This window comes from Stegostoma tigrinum, chromosome 13 (assembly GCF_030684315.1).
Source record: "Stegostoma tigrinum isolate sSteTig4 chromosome 13, sSteTig4.hap1, whole genome shotgun sequence".
NCBI lineage: Eukaryota > Metazoa > Chordata > Chondrichthyes > Orectolobiformes > Stegostomatidae > Stegostoma > Stegostoma tigrinum.
The window spans coordinates 42,930,661-42,949,713 of NC_081366.1; the positions used below are offsets into that span (position 1 = coordinate 42,930,661).

Below are 19,053 nucleotides of genomic sequence, written 5' to 3' on the forward strand. Positions count from 1 at the left end.
TGCTACCATGGATGTAGTTTGTGCCATATCACACTACTTTACCTCATTTCCCACTTGATAGGTTCTGCAACTCAGACTGCTGGCATTACCAATACAACTCACTTCCCCTCACTGCAGGGGGCTACTGACTGTATGAATATTGAGTTGAGAGTATCATATCGTAATGCAGCTCTCTTCATCAACAGAAAGTGTTTCCATTCCATTAGTATTCAAGTCACCAGTGATCACTGTCTCATCTGAGCAGCCTTCAATGATTGTTGACTCTGTCATACATTCCTGACGGAGGCAAACAATATTTACAATGCAGCCCATTCTTCTAACAAGACCATGGTAGTGCAACAATAGGCTTGTGGAAGATAACAAGGTGTAGAGCTGGATGAACACAGCAGCCAACCAGTATCAGAGGAGCAGGAAAGCTGACGTTTCAGGCCAAGACCCTTCTTCAGAAATATCTCTGGCTTGTGGAAGATGCTTTGATTGGTCTGGGAGTATCTTTCAGCAAAGTCCAGACAGAGTGTGCTACACAATTCAAGCATGTTGTGCTCGGAACATCTAGCGTCAACAAAGGTGGGATGTGATAGATGTTGAAGAATTAGGAGAGCAATGGCATGCCATTTACAAAAATGTTGAGCAGAAGGAACATTATCTTCTGCATGATTAAACACTGCTGCATGAGATATAACAATCCAAAAAGGCATTACTTGACACCTGGTTCCAATAGATATGAGCTGGGTGCATTGATCATTCTTTGACTATAAAATTGTTGTTGCTCAAAACTCAAATGGTTCCCAGAAGCACAAAGAGATTTGTTTTGTTGTTTTCTTTTCTTCATTTTTTTACTGTTGTGCAATGAAAGCTAATGTTTATGACTGTTTGAATGATTTTCAACATGTGATGCCCCCAAATGGAGCAATGGCAATTTGTTATGCTATGCAAGGTGTTACAAAAACAATAACACTCCCTCAGACAGCTATCTAACATTGTATGACATTCAGGGCAGGTACCCTGTGTAGCATGATTCTTCCATCTGCTGTCACAATGACAGTCAATCTGATAGGTGGTGGTGGAGAGATAGTAACTACTGCAGATGCTGGAGAATCTGAGACAACAAGATGTAGAGCTGGAAAATTTTCTGAAGAAAGGTCCAGGCCCAAAACATCAGCCTTCCTGTTCCTCTGATGCTGCTTGGCCTACTGTGTTCATCCAGCTCTACACCTTGTTATCTTATGATAGGTGGTGGTGTTTTGTTTTTGAATGTGAGCGCTGTTTCTCATTAACTGAGACCTTTACCAAGTGTGTAGCTCAGAAGCTTTTCTATTTCATTCCCCTCACACAACGTATACTGTGACAGGCAGTTCTTGGCTGGCAGTGCTTGACCTGATGAATGGCTGAGCTTTAAATATGGCACTGGCACCAGAAATTCCAGAAGGCCCTGGCAGTGCCAAGTACTTCTGCTGCCAGTGAGTGCACATTAATGTGAGTAGGGTGCCATCAATGCATGGTACATAGATAATAAGGTGAGCTGCAGAGAATAGTGAAATGCTCCATGAAACACTTGTAAGTTAAACCTGACAATTTTTTGGTAAACTTCAGTCCTCTGTTGTCTCTGTTATTGAAAGGCAATGGCCTGGAAATTCATGGGGTCTATATGTGCTTCACAGTCACAAAAAAATGTGTATTCTCTGGTATAGGCATCAAAAGAGGCTTCAAGGACCCATGTGTGAATCAGATTTCGGTAACTATTGCCTGTTTGATATCCCCTTTACCAATTTTCTTTTTTATCTTCAATGAGATCTGTAGTGGGTTGGCTATTCAGTAAAATCATCTTCCAGATTTTTGCTTGCCTAATGAGCCTGTTCAGCATGGCAGACAATGCCTGAAATTGTATGTTCTGGTCCCGAACTCGGAACAGCTGATTTTCACTTGGATGCAATAGGAGTTGAGCTTCACACGCACACATTTCCTCGAGACACTTGACGAGCTATGTAGTCAGCTGTCTTCAGTTATTTTCCATGTTGGTAACCTGGTTACGGCAAATGCACAGTGCAGAAAACAGATGGATTTAGAAGATGTGCACATCCTTTGGATAGCCAGAGTAGCTCTTTGCAGAGCAGAGGTACCACTATGAAATGGTCTCTGGAAACTTAGGCAGAGGGCTTGGCTACTCTTTGAGAAGGTGGGAGCAAATTACTGCAGATGCTGGAAGCGGCAATGAAAATAGCAAATCTTGGAGATCACAGTCAATCGAACAGAATCCATGAAGAGAGAACAAGCTAATATTTTGAGTCTAGATGACTCGTCATTAGAACTGAAGCGAAGTGTGGAGGGGATGGCATTCATGCTATAGTTTGGAGGGGATGAACTTTATGGATGTAGGGTGCTGGTGGAGAAAAGGTGTTGACAGTTCAAATTAATATCTAAGATGGTTTGTGTGTCCTTTTGTTGTGGATGTTGGGTGCCAGTAGGGAAAAGGTGTTGATAGTTCAGATTAATATGGAAGGTGGTTTGTACATCCTTTTGATGGAGATTCAAGTACCTAATGTGAAAGGAGGAGTTTTACTTGTTAATTGTAGAAATGATTGAGAGTAAAGGGAGCACAAACCTTTGTAAATGTCAGACCACTAGAAAAGTTGCCAAGAGTTGCCTTATTAGTCATGACCTCACAAGGAGCGTAGAATTTTCAAAGACATTTCAACCAAAACCTACTAAGAATTGTGAAATCTATGAAGGTTGTCAAGAGGTGCCAAACCTTTCAAGAACTGTCAAGATCTGACAAAAAGAGTAATGCCGATCAAGAATTGGGGCAACATGGTGACTCAGTGGTTAGCACTGTTGCCTCACAACAGCAGGAACTCAAGTTAAATTTTACCAGAGGGTGACAGTCTGTGTGGAGTTTGCACATTCTCCCCGTGTCTGTGTGGGTTTCCTTCAGGTACTCCAGTTTCTTCCCGCTGGCTAAAGATATGTAAATTACTTGGATTAGCAAAGGGAAATGCAGGGTTACAGGGATAGTGTAGGGGGCTGGGTCTAGGGAGGATGGTCTTCGGAGAGTCAGTGTGGTCTTGTTGGGCCAAATGGCCTGTTACCACATGATGGGGATTCCGTGAATTGTCAAAGCTGTCAAATTTCAAACTTGTCAACATCTGTCAGGAACTTTCAAGAAGACTAAAGCAGCCAAGACCTAGCAATATGTGCTTTTATTAGTACAAGTGCTTCCTTCAGAAGAATATAGTTTGCAACATAAAACTTAAATCATTAGAATTTATTTCTTCTCTGAGTGCACAGCTACTTGTAGATACCAGTTGAGTTGGCATGGTAGATAAAGGGGAAGGTGTTGTGAGTGGTAATAGGCAATAGGGAATGAGAAGCATTGGGATATGTGTAGATTGGCATAGGGATGAGTAGACTGGCATGGGGAAGCATGGATGGAGCAGGGGAATGCATGAGGGAGAGTGGGAAATGAGGCATGAGGGATGGAGATAATGGGAATTGCAGATGCTGGAGAATTCCAAGATAATAAAATGTGAGGCTGGATGAACACAGCAGGCCAAGCAGCATCTCAGGAGAACAAAAGCTTTTGTGCTTCTGAGATGCGGCTTGGCCTGCTGTGTTCATCCAGTCTCACATTTTATTATATTGAGGGACGGAGAGTTTTTTAAAAAATTTTGTTCTTAACTTTTAAGTTTCGGACATGTCCCCAGGACAGGCTTTCCACCCACCTTTCTCAGAGGCTGCCTGCATCTTCAGCAATTTCTAAGTTGCCTCATCCAACTTACAATTCAGACCATCACTCCCAGACTGAAAATTTGGCATACAGGCCTGTTAGGGTTGAGTTTGTGTAGTTTAAGAATCCACCCCACACGCCCACCATGCACCCAACCAGGAACAAAACCCAGGACCCAAGTTTTCACACAGCCTCAGAGAGATCCTTGAGGGAAGCAGTGAGTGAAATATCTATATTAAGCCTACTCTGAGGCACAATTGCAGCTGGATGAAGTAGATAAACATCAGTGACATATAATCAACGTCCCATGCTGTAGAGCTCTGGGCAGTAGATTATGATGTGCTAAAATATTGTTTGGAACCATCCTCCAAATAATTAACTCGCCATCTGGTACATTTTATAATTTGTAATTACCTGAAGATTTGTCTCCAAGAGTCAATTTAAATCAGAAAGATGATGCTGTTTTTCATTAAATTGTGTTACTTTTTTTTCTAGGAACAGGAGGAGACGTCCCCATTAATACTTTGGCAGTTCGCTTGTTGATGGGATTTTGGTGGCTTTTTGTTTTTATAATAATCTCAACGTACACTGCAAACTTAACGGCCATCTTGACCAACAATCGAATTGAAAACCCAATTCGGTAAAACATTGTTATTTTTCTTATGTCAAAGTGTTAATAACTTTGAGGTATTTTTTAGAAATACTGCCAGTCAAAATGAAATTAGCTAATATATTTGTTATCGGAAGACAGACTGCATCAAATAGAACATTCACAATGTAACCTGCTGTGTAAGATTTTAACTGCAGTATGTCATTATCAGTGGATGATCCAGGATCGTGCACCACTTCCAATTATTTGCTCGATGCTGCTTCTGTTCGAACTAGAAATAAAATTTAAGGTATTGGTGCTGCACACAGTAAAGGTCTGTGATTCTGTGACTGAGATGCTTTTCATTCATGATAACCACAGTTCATTGACAATGCTGCAACTTCAAGCAGAATATAAAAGTGCCTCTGGGTCAAACAGGGAGGCCCTGCATTTCAGCCAAAATGTTCCTACCAATTCCATTGTCATTAACGTGAAACTTATTGCGATCAGCCCAACATGGGTAGCCTTTAAATTTAAACCACACTTCCTTCACACCCAATTCAGCCTTGCCAGTCTCAAGCCTCTTTGCAAGCTGTCATTTTTCTGCTCGCCTCGCTTGCACTACAGAGTTTCAGAGCCCACTCAGCCACACAAAGTTGCCTCGTGCGTGCTACCTTTGCGAGCATATGGATGAGATGCCATTCTGTTCTCATGTTCCAGGGAGGATATTTTGAACGTTGGCCTGAGTTCTACCTGAGTAAGTATCCATGGCATATGAATGTGTTACAGGTGAGAACCAGAAGACAGTATGAGGCCTAAACCAACACAGACACACTGCGGCTTTGACATCTACATCTCAACCGAGTGTTTAACAAGTGAACATATGGCTCCCTTTTAATTTAGTTACTCTGTATACCATGTTTCTTCTTCCTATAGGCTTCGCAAAATTCCCCACTCTGGCTGATCTGTGCTAAGCCAGCACACTTCCCACTTCATAGTGAATATTAAATTACTTTGCCCACAGGCATTGCAATCCGAGATTTTCCAGTCTCCCCCCACCAGGGTCCTCATGGCTCCTCTCAGGTCTATTTACTAGATGCTTAGGAAGTACAGACCTAGGGCATAACAGCAAACAGCGCTGAAAAGCAGTTGCAGGAAGATTTTGCCCAAAGGAGCAGGCACGCAGCTTACTCATGGCTGTTCATTTGGTCATTTAGCATCTACCTGCATGTTTGTAGAATCCATGTCTTGCCATGCTATGCCATGCCTAAAGGTGGTATTGATTTGACATACGCCATTGCATAGATACAGATAGGCTGCTTTTTCTTCTTGTTCATAAAGCTCTGTCTGGGAATTTGGGGGGGGTGGGCACAAAGCATCTTGCTGCATCTAGCACAATAAGACATCAATCTACCACCTACAGTATGTGTCCATCTGACTGTGTATGAAACATACTACAAGTTTAATCAACCAAATGGCCATGGTGGAGAGTGGATGTGGGCTTCCATATTGTCACATAAGCATTACAATGGACTGTGCTGAATTCAATGATAAGTTAAATTGTTGATGTGGCTCTGAGATGGGAAGGGGTTGGAACACAGTAGGCAGTTCCTTTTTCTTTCTACCTGTTGACCACTGGGTCAACAGCTTCACCAAGTTGATGTACATGCTGAGACTGAAGCTGAATTAATGATAGAGGCAAGGCCCTCATTATCAGGGTATAGAATAGCACACAATATGGAGGAGTGTGTGCAGTTCTCATCTGCAGGAAATTTCACCGTTGACTCTTCTGAGACTGAAGAACCTGGTTTGCTTGAGCCTAAGTGTACCACATCAGCCTGGCCTGATGTGCTCTGCACAATCGGAACATGTAATGGGAACAAAGTATCAGTTAATTCAAGAGGGTGTTTAGGCAAGATGTAGCTAAGGAGAGGTAACAGTAACTGGCGTATGAGAATGGGGTTGTAAGTGCAAGGAGGTGCCATCCATGCTGGTCATGCGAGGCTTTATGCCTGCTGTGTTTTAAAGTTGTGGTGAGGTTTACCAAAGCTTGTCTAGGTGCACAGGAGTGGCCTTTCAAAGATGCCACAGGAACCAGGGATGCTCGTCTTCAGGGGGATATCCAGTGAGTGGTTTAACTCTTCTGGCAATGGTACATGGTAAGATAGAGCTAGAATTGAACAAGAGGGTTGCCTTAATGGCAGGGTAGATAATTGGTGCGGTAAGTTTGTTAAGTCATGATGAAACATCTCAGGCCACACTGTGAGAAACCCTCCAAAAAATTGGATTAAACTGACACTTAAATAAAAACGTACAAGATTCTGCCTGTCATCCTTTTTATTTCAGAGTGGGATTCTATTTTATAGGCAGACCTCACCAAATGATCTGCATGCATCAAAATACTGTAGAAAAAGTTTATTTCCTTTCATTTAAATCAATAATTCTAAAGTTAGTTGTCACAGTATCTCTGATGTTCCAGTCTAATTCTTGAAAGCAAACGCTGACCCACTATTGTAACCCAGGTGCCTTTTGTTGTTCCCAAACAATTCCCGCTATTTTCATAGCAATATCACTCATGCACTTGTCATTTATCTTTAAAGACTTTGGATGAATTATACTGTACTTAATAAGAAAGCAAAAAATTCTGGAAATCCGGAAAACAAACAGGAATTTCTGGAAATGCTCAGTAGTTCTGGCATCATCTATGAAGAAAGAAATGTAGAAGGGTAAGCTGAAAGGCAAGCTGAAACATCAACTCTCTTTCTCTCTCCATAACTGCTTCTAGACTACTGACTATATTCGTTAACTTTCCGAGTTCTGGCTCCATTTTGACTTTTCTCAATCTGTATCTAATTCCACTATGGAGAGAAAGGGCAATATATTCTAGGGGCCTGAATGACATGGAAAATTGTGAGAGATGTGATAGAGAGTCCAAAGAGGATACTGTCCGCTCAAGTACATGTACCCAGCCGTGGCTGGACTAGCCTTCATCATCAAGCCAGTTATCCCTGCCTTGCATCAACATAATTTGCCTTTTTGCGCCAGATCTCTCAGCCAGAGGTACAAGGTTCATAGTATTGCTGTATTCCAATGCTATTTAGCGCATACACAAAGCCAGGAAACTTGTCATTCATAGCAGCAGTCATCAGTCAACTCAAAGGAGATAGCTTTTGCACTGGGGTTCTCAGCATAGTAAGTTAAGGACAACCTCTGATATTAGTCCCCGACCTGGACACTGTCAATAAACCAACTGGAGCAATCAAAGTCTGGATCCTCTCTTCATAAGGGGTAAGGAGCCGAATGTTGTGCAGCCCCCCATCTTCCTTGACTCTTTCTGCCCTGTTGTAGGCTATTTTCTTCCTGGAATGAGAAAAAAGGGAGAAATTAGGGGAGATTAAAGGGAGTGGCACAGTTGCCATGTTTGGTGCAGTTAGGAAGGTGTGCCAAGTGATTGCATAAGCAGTCCAGAAGGCATGCAGGGCCGGTGGTAGCGGGACATGGGATGGATATTAGCAAGTGAGGGAGAAGCTTTCAGGCAATAGTAAGAGTGATAGAGTATAAGACTCTGTGGGAACTGGGTATAATAGCAGAGTTAGAGTTAGTGTAAGGTATCAGAGAGAAGATGGTGGTACTTACACTGGTAGAGCGGAGAGGACCATTGACCTTCTCGTTATGTTGCCGGGCATTCTTTCAGATGGTTGAGGCAGCATTGATCTGGGCATTAATCCGAGGCCATGCTGGCAAGGTCTGGTATTGATGCCTCCTTTTCTGCTCCTGGAGGAAGAGGGTATTCTGTTTTTGCACCAGCCCAAACACCAGGGCCTCCTAGCCCCTGCCTGCAAAGTAAGATGCCAATTTTCCTTTGTCTACCATTTGTGCGACAAATGTTAGGAACCATGCACGACATTTCTGGACTAACAGTACTTTTTCTGTGTGCTGGTTCCAAGGATACCAATCAATTCTGGGATATCCTTGCAGTGGCAAGGTATTCCTAGCACAGCAAGCATTGGAATGGGGCTAGAATCAGATACAAGGGCATCATAGAAGTAGGGTTTGTCTTTAATAGGGCAGATTGAGAAGATACAATGACAGAACTTGCTGAGCATCACAGAGAAATATTCCATGAAGCTCAACTCCAAATATCCACACTGCATTGCTCAAATGAATACTTCTTTTTTTATGTTTCACCTTATTTTAAAGAATTTATTCATGATAATATCAAAGTATACATCAAGTATACAGTTGAGCAAATACAAAATCTTTGCTTTACAAAGGCAAATATGAATTTATTAGACTTTCCTTTGTGCATAATGAATTGTGCATTCTAGTTCTGAAGTACACACTATTTGCAGCATGTAACAAAGTACAGTCACTCACTTGCAAGAGAAAAAGCTACTGGAAATTTGAGACGATCTCAACTGATCCAAGAGCACTATAGTTTCAGCCAGGTTTCTGCAGTGGAAGGCAATAACGTGTTCACAACCCTTTGCAGTGAGTAATGGAATCCTCTCACTTCACACATAAGGGTTATTTCTTTATTGTATTTACTGTTGAACTTGCGTGCAAAATAATAAAATTGTATTTGGTATTTAATGAAAAACCAGCTTTGTAAATATCACTGAAAATCATTCACATGCAAAGATGGAATATCTATATTTTTTCATTCCCGTCTGCTTTGAAATTGATTGGTTACAGAAGGATAAAAACACAGGGACTACAGCATGAAAATATTCAGAAACATTAATAAAAGCACCAGAAAGCCCAATATATTCTAGTAAATGACATATCAGAACATGCACACAATTCCAGTCCATGTTTTTACATTAGAGCGAATGCTGATCAGTGGCATGTTTTCTTTGTCTATCCTTACTTATCATTATGGATCTCATTGACCAATACTTTTCACCTGCTTTTGTTTCCTCCCACAGTGGTCCATGCTACCCTTCTCTCTGGCTATCTTTTTCAGATTTGCCTCAGATTAATTTGTCATTTTCTTCAGTTTCATCTTCAAGCTGCATGCTTGGCCCATTGTATTCTTTATTTTTAAATTTATGTGATACTGAACAAAAACATAATATGTCTTCACCACTTTCTCAAATTCCTGACAGCTTTAGCACAGATAAGTTATTATTTCATTAGTTCACCTCATTTGTAATAGGTAAAGAACATTTCTGTGAATATTCCTGTTGAACTAATTATTAACAATCTCAAATTTACAGTCCCTGGTTCTGGTCATGCCTCAAGCACAATCATCTTTCTCTATGTCTCCCCTAGTATAAACTTTCATAATCTTAAAAGCCTAATACTACAGTTGTTTCCCTTTTTAGAGAAGAGATCCAGCCTTCAATCTTTCCTAATATGTACTATCCCACAATATTTTGCGTCAATCTTCAATTCAGTACACCCTCGATCTTATTGTGCGGTATGACCACAATGCTGAAGAGCATAGATTTCAAACAGATCTCACAATCAAAATTTGAGATCCATGAGACAGTGTAGGCCATCAGCCACAGCAGAATTGTGCTCAGATAAAATCTGCAAACTCATGGCCCAGTATATTCCCCCATTCTATCATAAGCTGGAGAATGAAGCACAGTTGAATAGTGTGCAGTAGGGCATTCCAGGAGCAGCACAGGGAAAATTTAAAAATGAGAACTCAACCTGATGAAGCTACCATAGAACTACTTTTATGACAAACAATAAGGGCCGCTTGTGACAAAAAGAGCTAAGCTATCCCAAAATCAGTGGATCAGTATCACACTTTGCAATCCTGATACATGTACAACAGCGGACAATTAAACAATAAACTGGTGAAGAAAACTCTATACATATCTCCATCCTCAAAGAATGCTGAGCTTGGCACAAGTACAATAGACAAAGCTGAAGCATTTGCAAGTATCTTCAATTAGCAGTGCAATACAAATGATCCATGTCAGCCTTCTTTTGAGCGATGCTAGTCATCTACTAATTTGATTAACTCCATGTGCTATCAAACAACAGGAGATAGCATTGGATTCTGCGAAGGATGCAATGAGCCTGTAGCCTTCTTCTCTACCGTAAGCATTCTATAATTCTAACTACGAATGTGTTCATCTTTTCCATTTGTTCACCCACTTACATTAAGTGCTCCAAATGCTCTATTTATTCAGGTATATATTCTGGTAAATAACATATCATTTATAGCAGAAATATATTTTTCCCTTGTCGTCTTGCAAACATTAGCTTTCTGAATCTTTTATATAGTATATTCCTCTTCCAAATTACTTAATCCTTAAAGTGATCCCTGAATAATGACAAGTGGACATGATTGTTAATGTTGGGACTAAGTGAAGATACGAGAAGACTCGACAAGAAAAGAAAGCTGAGAAGTGAAATGTGATGGAGTGACTCCATGGGAAAACATTGGAGATATGGGGCTGGATTTTTGTCTTCTAATTGGAAGGGGTTAGGAATGCAAAAGGAAAGGGATTTGTGACTGTGAGTTCTAATTTGAAGTGCCTTCTTAAACACATGCAATTACTGTGCAATCTTATCATAAGTTGTAAATTGCAAACAGACCTCTTCTGAAGCCAGGATCGCTATTGTGAGGATTATAGGGAATTTAAATTTCTTTTCCCGCATCATTTGTTGTGCTGAACCCTAAAAAAAACACCCACCAGATTTGAGGGTTTGTAACCTGTAGGGAAACTTTGCTGAAAGTTCCAGAACATTCTGACAGGTAAGTGTTTAATGTTTTGACACCACTGAATGTCACAATTAGACACTATTATAATATGGATGTACATCAATGCAATGTTTGATCATAAGGTTTTGTCCTTTGAAAGCAAGTTCATTGTTGCATTTAGCATTATTGTGTGTATTGATATTCATGACAATACATTTCCCAATGCAGAAAATACCATAATGCCTTTTAACTGTAGAAAAATATGTTGAGAAAATATTCTGGCATGTTTTGGACTGAGATTTTAATATCAACAATCTTTAGCTTTTAAAGAAATTGCCCGGTTGTTGAGCATATAAACTTAAAATGCTCGTCACATTTAATTGATTAACATGCAGCCTGCTTTCAAATGAAAATGACACGATTTGCAGCTTTTAAAAGAAAGCATCTCATGTTTCAATGTTATTGTGTTCCACTGTTGACATTAACAAGCATCACTTGACAGCTAGGAATATTTATGACATTTGGTTGAGTTTCCATAAGTCAAACATCACTTATATCATGGGGTGGGAATGCTGTGTTTGTATATTAATTCGCAAACTTCAAAGATTATTATACAATTCACTGTCTTTGATATTGTAAGCAGATAAATGTGTTTGTTTTTACAGCAGACTGAAAACTTGGTGAGAAATTTAGTACTTTTTCAATGCTATTTAGAGAGAAAGGTTCTGTTTTCTGTACGAAGTGTTTTTGAATATGACAGATGTATTAGATTGTTAGATGTCCATTTTTAATGATAATATCAAACACACTCAGGGACCTACCCATATTGAATGGCTGGTTAAGTGGCTGTGAAGTATGTAAGGGGGCAAGGAAGAGGTAAGGAAATGGAAAAATCCTAACTTGCAGTTCTGATGTCCAAATTGAAAATTAGTTCAAGGAATTTAAATTCAACACAACAAAATGCAAAGAGTAAGGAGAACATTGAAATAATCAAAAGTAAAGGCACACCTGTATTGCTAAAGGCTTCCACAGCAGATGAACTAAGGAATAGAGCTTTAGATAGTAAGAAACAATGCTGGAAAGGGAGAATGACAGCCATGAGATGTCATGAGCATACAAATGGAAGGTGACAAGTGGTCTATAAAGCAAAGATAGTAGGAAATGCAGATGCTGGAGAATCTGAGATAACAAGATGTAGGGCTGGATGAACACAGCAGACCAATTGGCACCGGAGGAGCAGGAAGGCTGACGTTTCAAGCCTTGACCCTTCTTCAGAAAGGAGGGTCTAGGTCCGAAACATCAGCCTTCCTGCTCCTCTGATGTTGCTTGGCCTGCTGTGTTCATCCGGCCTATAAAGCAGGTCATTTAAAGACAGCATGCAAATGAACAAAATGAGAGGTCTAAGAATTGATCCTTGTGTGGTGCTTAAGATAATGGTGTGGAAAAAAGTGAAGAAAATCTATTGCAGGACATTTGTTGACAATATTGTAAAAGGAAGAAGATGAACCAAACAGGGTTGTGCCATTTAATTAATGACTGCAGGAGAAACACAAGGGAGGTTGACATGATTAACTATGCTATTTTTTCTGGAAACTTGTGGAAGGAGGTAATAACAGAGCCATGGGCTCAGATGCAATTCATCATATCCTTGTGCAGAACAATGTTAACAGTGTGTCTTTAGTGGACTTCAGGGATTTGAACAGCAAGTTTCCAATGAGCTAGCCTTGTTATTAGAGTGGGAAGAACTTGCAAATTAGCTCTCTGTTGCGTAGAAACATAGAAGATAGGAACAGAAGTAGGGCATTTGACCCCTCAAGCCCACTCCACCATTCAATATGATTATGGCTGATCACTGAGCTCAATACGCTGATCCACCAGATCCCTTGCTCCCTTTAGGCACACGAGCTAAATCTTGATGCTTCTTGACAACACATAATTTTTTGGCCTCAACCACTTTCTGTCATATTGAATTCCACAAGTTCACCATTCTCTGGGTGAAGAGATTTCTCCTCATCTCAGCCTTAAAAGATTTGCCCCTTATCCTTAAACTATGATCCCTGGTCTGGAATCCTCAACCTTTGGAAACATCCTTCCTGCATCTAACCTGTCTATTCCTGTTAGAATTTAATGGGTTTCTATGAGATCCTCCTCATCCTTCTAAACTCCATTGAATAAAGTCCCAACTGACTCAATCTCTCCTCATCCAGCAGTCCTACTAACCCAAGAATCAATTTGGCAAACCCTCACTGCACTCCCTCTATAGCAAGAATATCCTTCCTCAGATAAGGACACCAAAACTGCATACAATATTCCGGGTGCATACAATATTCCGGGTGTGGCCTCAACAATACCCTGTAAAATTGCAGCAAGACATTCCTGATCCTTGACTTGAACCCTGTCCCTATGAAGGCAAAAATAGAGTTGGTTTTCTTTACTACATGCTGCACTTGCACACTTGCTTTCAGTGACTGGTTCACGAGGACACCTGGCCTCATTGAACATTCCCATCTCTGTTTACGGCCATTCAAATAATAACCCGCCATCCTATTTTTGCTATCAAAGTGGATAACCTCACATTTAGCCACATTATACTTCATTTACTAAGCATTTTCCTGCTCACTCAGCTGTCCAAATCACAGTGCAATATCTCTCAATCTTTAAACAATGCCATATTTAAAATGAATTTTTCCTGGTTTTAAAATCCTTCCTGTTTAGGGCCTTATCCAACTTGGTAATTAATTCTGTAAGGTTGAGAGAGCAAGAGATGAGCCTCATCACTAAGATTAGATTTGCGAGGGCATGAGAAAAGACAGGCGATAAGATTTAATTAGAGAAAGATATAGTTTTACCGCTTTAGGTTGAAGAGATCCTTGAAGGATATTTGAAACAAAGCACTCAGGGCAGAGGTGACCTAGTGATATTATTGCTGAACTGCTAATCAGTAGACCTAGGTAATGATCTGGGGACCCAGGTTTAGATCCCACAATGGCAGAATTTTGGGTGGCATGATGGCTTAGTGGTTAGCACTGCGGCTTAATAGCACTGAGGACTTGGATTTGAATCCAACCTCGGGGGACCGTCCATGTGGAGTTTCACATTCTCCCTGTGTCTGCATGGGTTTCCCCCATGTGCTCTGGTTTCCTCCCATAATCCAAAGATGTGCAGGCGAGGTGGATTGGCCATGGGAAATGCAGATTGATAGAGTGGGGAGTGGGCCAGGGTGGATTCAATGGGCTGAGTGGCCTACTACCACACTGCAAGGATTCTAAGAGAGAGAAGTGTAAAAGGCAGCTGATCAGATTGTCTCAATTTTAATGGGGAACATTTGTTCACTTCTTGTTGAAGGAATGGATGGAGACGAAAGGAAAATTATTTTTAAAAAGATAGCTTGCTATTTAAAAACTGTCTTTTTCCCCAACTTCTTGAATCAGACTAATGTTATAAATTGGTGAGCAAGGCATTTCGTACGCAGGAGATAAAAGAAAAGATGAGCTTTTGATGTGAAGAAAATGCTGTTTCTTGAATCGTAATGTTACAGAAGTGATATTACAGCCACAGAAATATATTACATCTGATTACAAGACTTTTACTAGGAAAATCTATACATTTCTTAACCAGCACCTGATGTTTTGAATGCAGCGATACTAATTTTCAAACTGAGAATCTAGTATAATTAAAACACTTTGAGATAATTAAAATGCCATGAAGAATTTGCAATTAAAGTAAACTATGACTTTCGACTAAATAAATTGTAAATAAAATGCAGACGTTTACTAACATAACAACGTCTTCCATGATGCAGATCTTTCCAGGACCTTGCCAAACAGACAGATGTTCCATATGGTACAGTCCTTGATTCAGAAGTATTGCAAATAATCAAAACCAAAGGTCGAAATCCATTTGAGCTTGAACAAACATATGCTCATTTGTGGAATATGATAAACAAAACAAATGGCTTGGAGAACTGCGTGAAGAGAATTCATGATGGAATTCAAAGGGTGAGTGAGCAGCGACATTCAAGACGCTATTTGGTGCAAAATATTAAATACAGTTGAACTTGGATAGTGTCTTTCAGTATTATTGTTGAGAAATATTTAATGGCGTGTGTTGAAAGTTTATTGGACTAATTTAAAAGATTATAATATATATAGGGAGGAAATGTAAACACAAAACAAAAAAATCAGTCATAATTGCAAATATTTCTATTCTACATTGTGAAATGAAATGAGAGAATTTTCTGACAAGTTATAGCATCCGGATTTTTACTAAAATCCATCCTAAGTGATACATAGGTATTTGTACTCCATGCAGTTCTGTCAAAAATTTAAATTGAAATTATCTGGGGTAATAAATTTGTTGTTCTGTTGAGATAATATGGGACTATCCTATATTTCTTTGTAATCTTGTGACCAATCAACTTTGGCACAGGGAGAATTTAGTAGATAACTCATGCAGTCATAATACTCTGATGACAATGATGCTTAATGTTTCTGAAACAATTGAAAACTTTATTGAGTTAACTGTGAATTTGCAGATAATAATGAATTGTAGTTTTGAGCCAATCTGGCCTACTACTTACAAGGCTGTAGCAGCTGGCGCATGGTGCATGTGTGATACTGATGTAGCACGGAACCATTTAGCGAAATGTTTACCCTCTTCATTGCTCAGTTCTCTGAATTCTGACAAAAAATCTTTCTCTCCGCCTACACTAAAAAGCATTGGGAGCCATGGAGGCTAGCAGCCTCTAAGTAATCACAAAGTGTCAATGCTAAGAAATGAAACCATGAATGATAAAATGCATCCTGTCTTTATGAGATCCATGTATACTTCAGTATGCAAAGCAACATGGCAGACATATGCAAGTTATAGGTGTTCCCAAACTCCAGAAGTGATGTCATGAAAGGGCTGATGTAATGCATTAGTTGGTCGGGGAGCGTGAAAGGTGATGTGATGAGACTGGTGGTTTCCTGATGTCAATTGCTGTCCTTGGAAGTTGGAAAACGGCCTTCATGGAGAGTGGTGGGATTTTGCGTGAAGACAGAGTTGGATGAAGAATTGGAGAGACAAGTGGGAATTGCTGCTTTCAGGTAACTGTTCTTCCACCTCAGGAATTGTAGGTGTCATCCTCATTGGGAGAGGAGGGAAGAATCGAAGTGCTTAGAAATCAGATTGGTCAGACAATTAATGAGATTCAATTGCATAACAATGAGGTAATTACCACTGATTAGTGAGATTCTGAATTAGCTGCTTAAACTTCAAGGAGAATTTTTTTTGTTTATCAATGCAGGAATCCTGATTTTTTGTTTCATTTTTCTCATATTTCCCTTCAGTCCTTACCTTTATCCATGTTGTTCAAAGGCACACAGCAATACAGAAAATTTTATCCCATCTGAGTTTGCACAAATAATAGTGCATAAGATGTCTTAATATAGTGAATGTTGACAAATCAGCTTCCCAATATTGTTGAAAAGCATACCCAGCTTAACACCTCACATCTTAAATGACAATTCCAGAACCTTGCCCTAGGGTCACAAGTTAATTATTTCCATGCATTTGCATCTCATTCGTGCCCCAACATGTCATATTAACATTTCGTTTCAAGCCATCCTCCTGCAATCGAGAAACTCAGTGGGACAAAAAGTCCACAGCCAAAATGTATTGGGCACCTGACAACTTTCATCAGTATCTATTGCAGCTCATAGGAATGACTGTACTGTCAATCATGTTTCTGTTCACATAGAACCACTTCATCTACATGCCTCTATGATCAATGACCACACTCTTCCTCAGCCTTTCATCCAAAGAACTCGGCATCTGCAAAGCACAAAGCTCATAACCTCATCAGGCCTGTGCTTGGCCCAAAGGAGCCAACATTACACAGATCCAAGTACCTACTTTGGAGCTGAGGGACTGCCAGGACTTGCACACTTGTGGCAGGTCAGTTTGCGTTTAGAAGCAGCCACGCATTTTACACATCAATACAGGATTTTTAGTATTTTCTTCAAGGCAGGCATCCTCTAAGCCTCAGCCTGACTTTAAGAAGATGAAGAATTTAGCGGCAAGTTGGAAGCGGACATCCTCTGTGGCTTAGGCTGCTTCTTAGCACAGAATGAGATTGCAGCTTGTGGCAGTGAGAAGGACTAAAGAGTAAATGTATTAGTCAGAGAGGGACTGGATATGTTGTTGTACATCAAAGCTGTAATGCGTGCAAGAACCATATACATAAACACATGGAATGAGCACATTACTGGGTATGCCAGGTTTTGTTGCTTCCCCAATTGCCCAGAGGGCAGTTATGTGCTTGAAGAAAATGTTAATTTATGAAAGTCAAAGAGGACGAGTGTTTAGTGAGCTTAGGATAGTTCTAGTCAGTGATGGTATACCAATGCATTTAGACCTCAACTGGTCCAGTTTCAGTCCAGACAGTAGGCCACGGTCAGTCGAGCATTTGTTCCACCATGAGTGTGGGGATCTGTGTCCTTGGTGTCTGGAGATTTTAACATGGGCAGTCCTCAAAGTCAATCGAAAGAGGCTGAGGATTACATCCCAGCCAGTCAGTCTGCTATTATGGGATCAGTCCAGACAGTGAGATCTAGTCAGTGAGAGCTGACCTGTCAAAACAGCCCAGAGGGTGGAATTCAGTCATTGGGGCTTGGCCACTAATAGTCAGAGGATTTATCAAGGTCCATAATAAACCTAGAGATAATAGGAACTGCAGATGCTGGAGAAGCAGCTCACATAAGTCTGAAATGATGAATTGAGATACCTTTAATCTTCAGTGGTACTGCTCTTCATACATTTGCTTTTAACAACAGTGAATCCTGTAATCCCTGGGATTTACCATTCACCTGCATCTTGCCACCTTCACTTGGATCTTATCCTGCTTCTTCCTCTGGAGGCTGTGTGACAAATGCTGCAGGTTACTGTTCTTGCTTCACTTGCTGCGCTCTTGTTATAGCTATCTTCTACCATCTACCTTCCTGCAAAAATGCCATCCCCTATTCCCAATTCATTCGCCTCCACCGCATCTGCTCCCAGGATGAGGCATTCCACTCCCGTACATCTCAGATGTCCTCGTTGTTCAAAGACTACAACATTCCCCCCTGCAGTGGCTGAGAATGCCTTGACTGTGTCTCCCACATTTCCCTCAACACATCCCTCACACCCCATCCCCGCAATAACAACTCAAACAGAATCCCCCTCATCCTCACATACTACCCCACTAATGTCCGGATCCAACGCGTCATTCTCCGCCACTACTGCCATCTGCAATCCGACCTCACCACCAAAGGCATTTTTCCCTCCCCACCCTTGTCTGCTTTCCGGAGAGACCACTCTCTCTGTGACTCCCTTGTCTGTTCCACACTCCCCTCCAGCCCCACTACACCCAGCACTTTCCCCTGCAACCGCAGAAAGTACTACACCTGCCCCCACCCCAGGCCCCAAGAAGACTTTCCACATCAAGCAGAGGCTTACCTGGACATCTGCCAATGTGGTATACTGCATCCGCTGTACCCGTTGTGGCCTCCTCTACATTGGAGAAACCAAGTGGAGGCTTGGGAACCGCTATGCAGAACTCCAATGCTCGGTTCCAAATAAGCAACTGCACCTCCCAATCACGAACCATTTCAACTCCCCCTCCCATTCCTCAGACAACATGTCCATCCTGGGCCTCCTGCAGTGCCACAATGATGCCACCTGAGGGATGCAGGAACAGCAACTCATATTCCGCTTGGGAACCCTGCAGCCCAATGGTATCAATGTGGACTTCACCAGCTTCAAAATCTCCCCTCCCCCTTCCACATCCCAAAGCCAGCCCTGCTCATCCCTGCCTCCCTAACCTGTCCTTCTTCCCACCTATCCACTCCTCCCACATCAAGCCGCACTCCCATTTCCTGCCTACTAACCTCATCCCACTGCCTTGACCTGTCCGTCCTCCCTGGACTGACCAATCTCCTCCCTACATCCCCACCTACACTCATCTTTACTGGCTCCATCCCCAGCTCTTTTACTTGTCTGTCTCCTCTCCACCTATCTTCTTCGCTATCCATCTTCGATGCGCCTCTCTATTTATTC

The 19,053-nt window shown here is 41.1% G+C and overlaps 1 protein-coding gene across 3 annotated transcripts in view; it reads left to right on the forward strand.

Moving 5' to 3' along the window:
• Window positions 1–19,053, forward strand: part of LOC125458525 (glutamate receptor ionotropic, delta-2-like) — a 496,301-nt gene that overhangs the window by 406,459 nt on the left and 70,789 nt on the right. For all 3 annotated transcript variants that reach the window (XM_048543867.2, XM_048543868.2, XM_048543870.2), the window contains 2 exons: window positions 4,220–4,364; window positions 14,780–14,975. In XM_048543867.2, coding sequence (XP_048399824.1) covers window positions 4,220–4,364; window positions 14,780–14,975 — 341 coding nt within the window. The remainder of the gene's footprint in view (window positions 1–4,219; window positions 4,365–14,779; window positions 14,976–19,053) is intronic.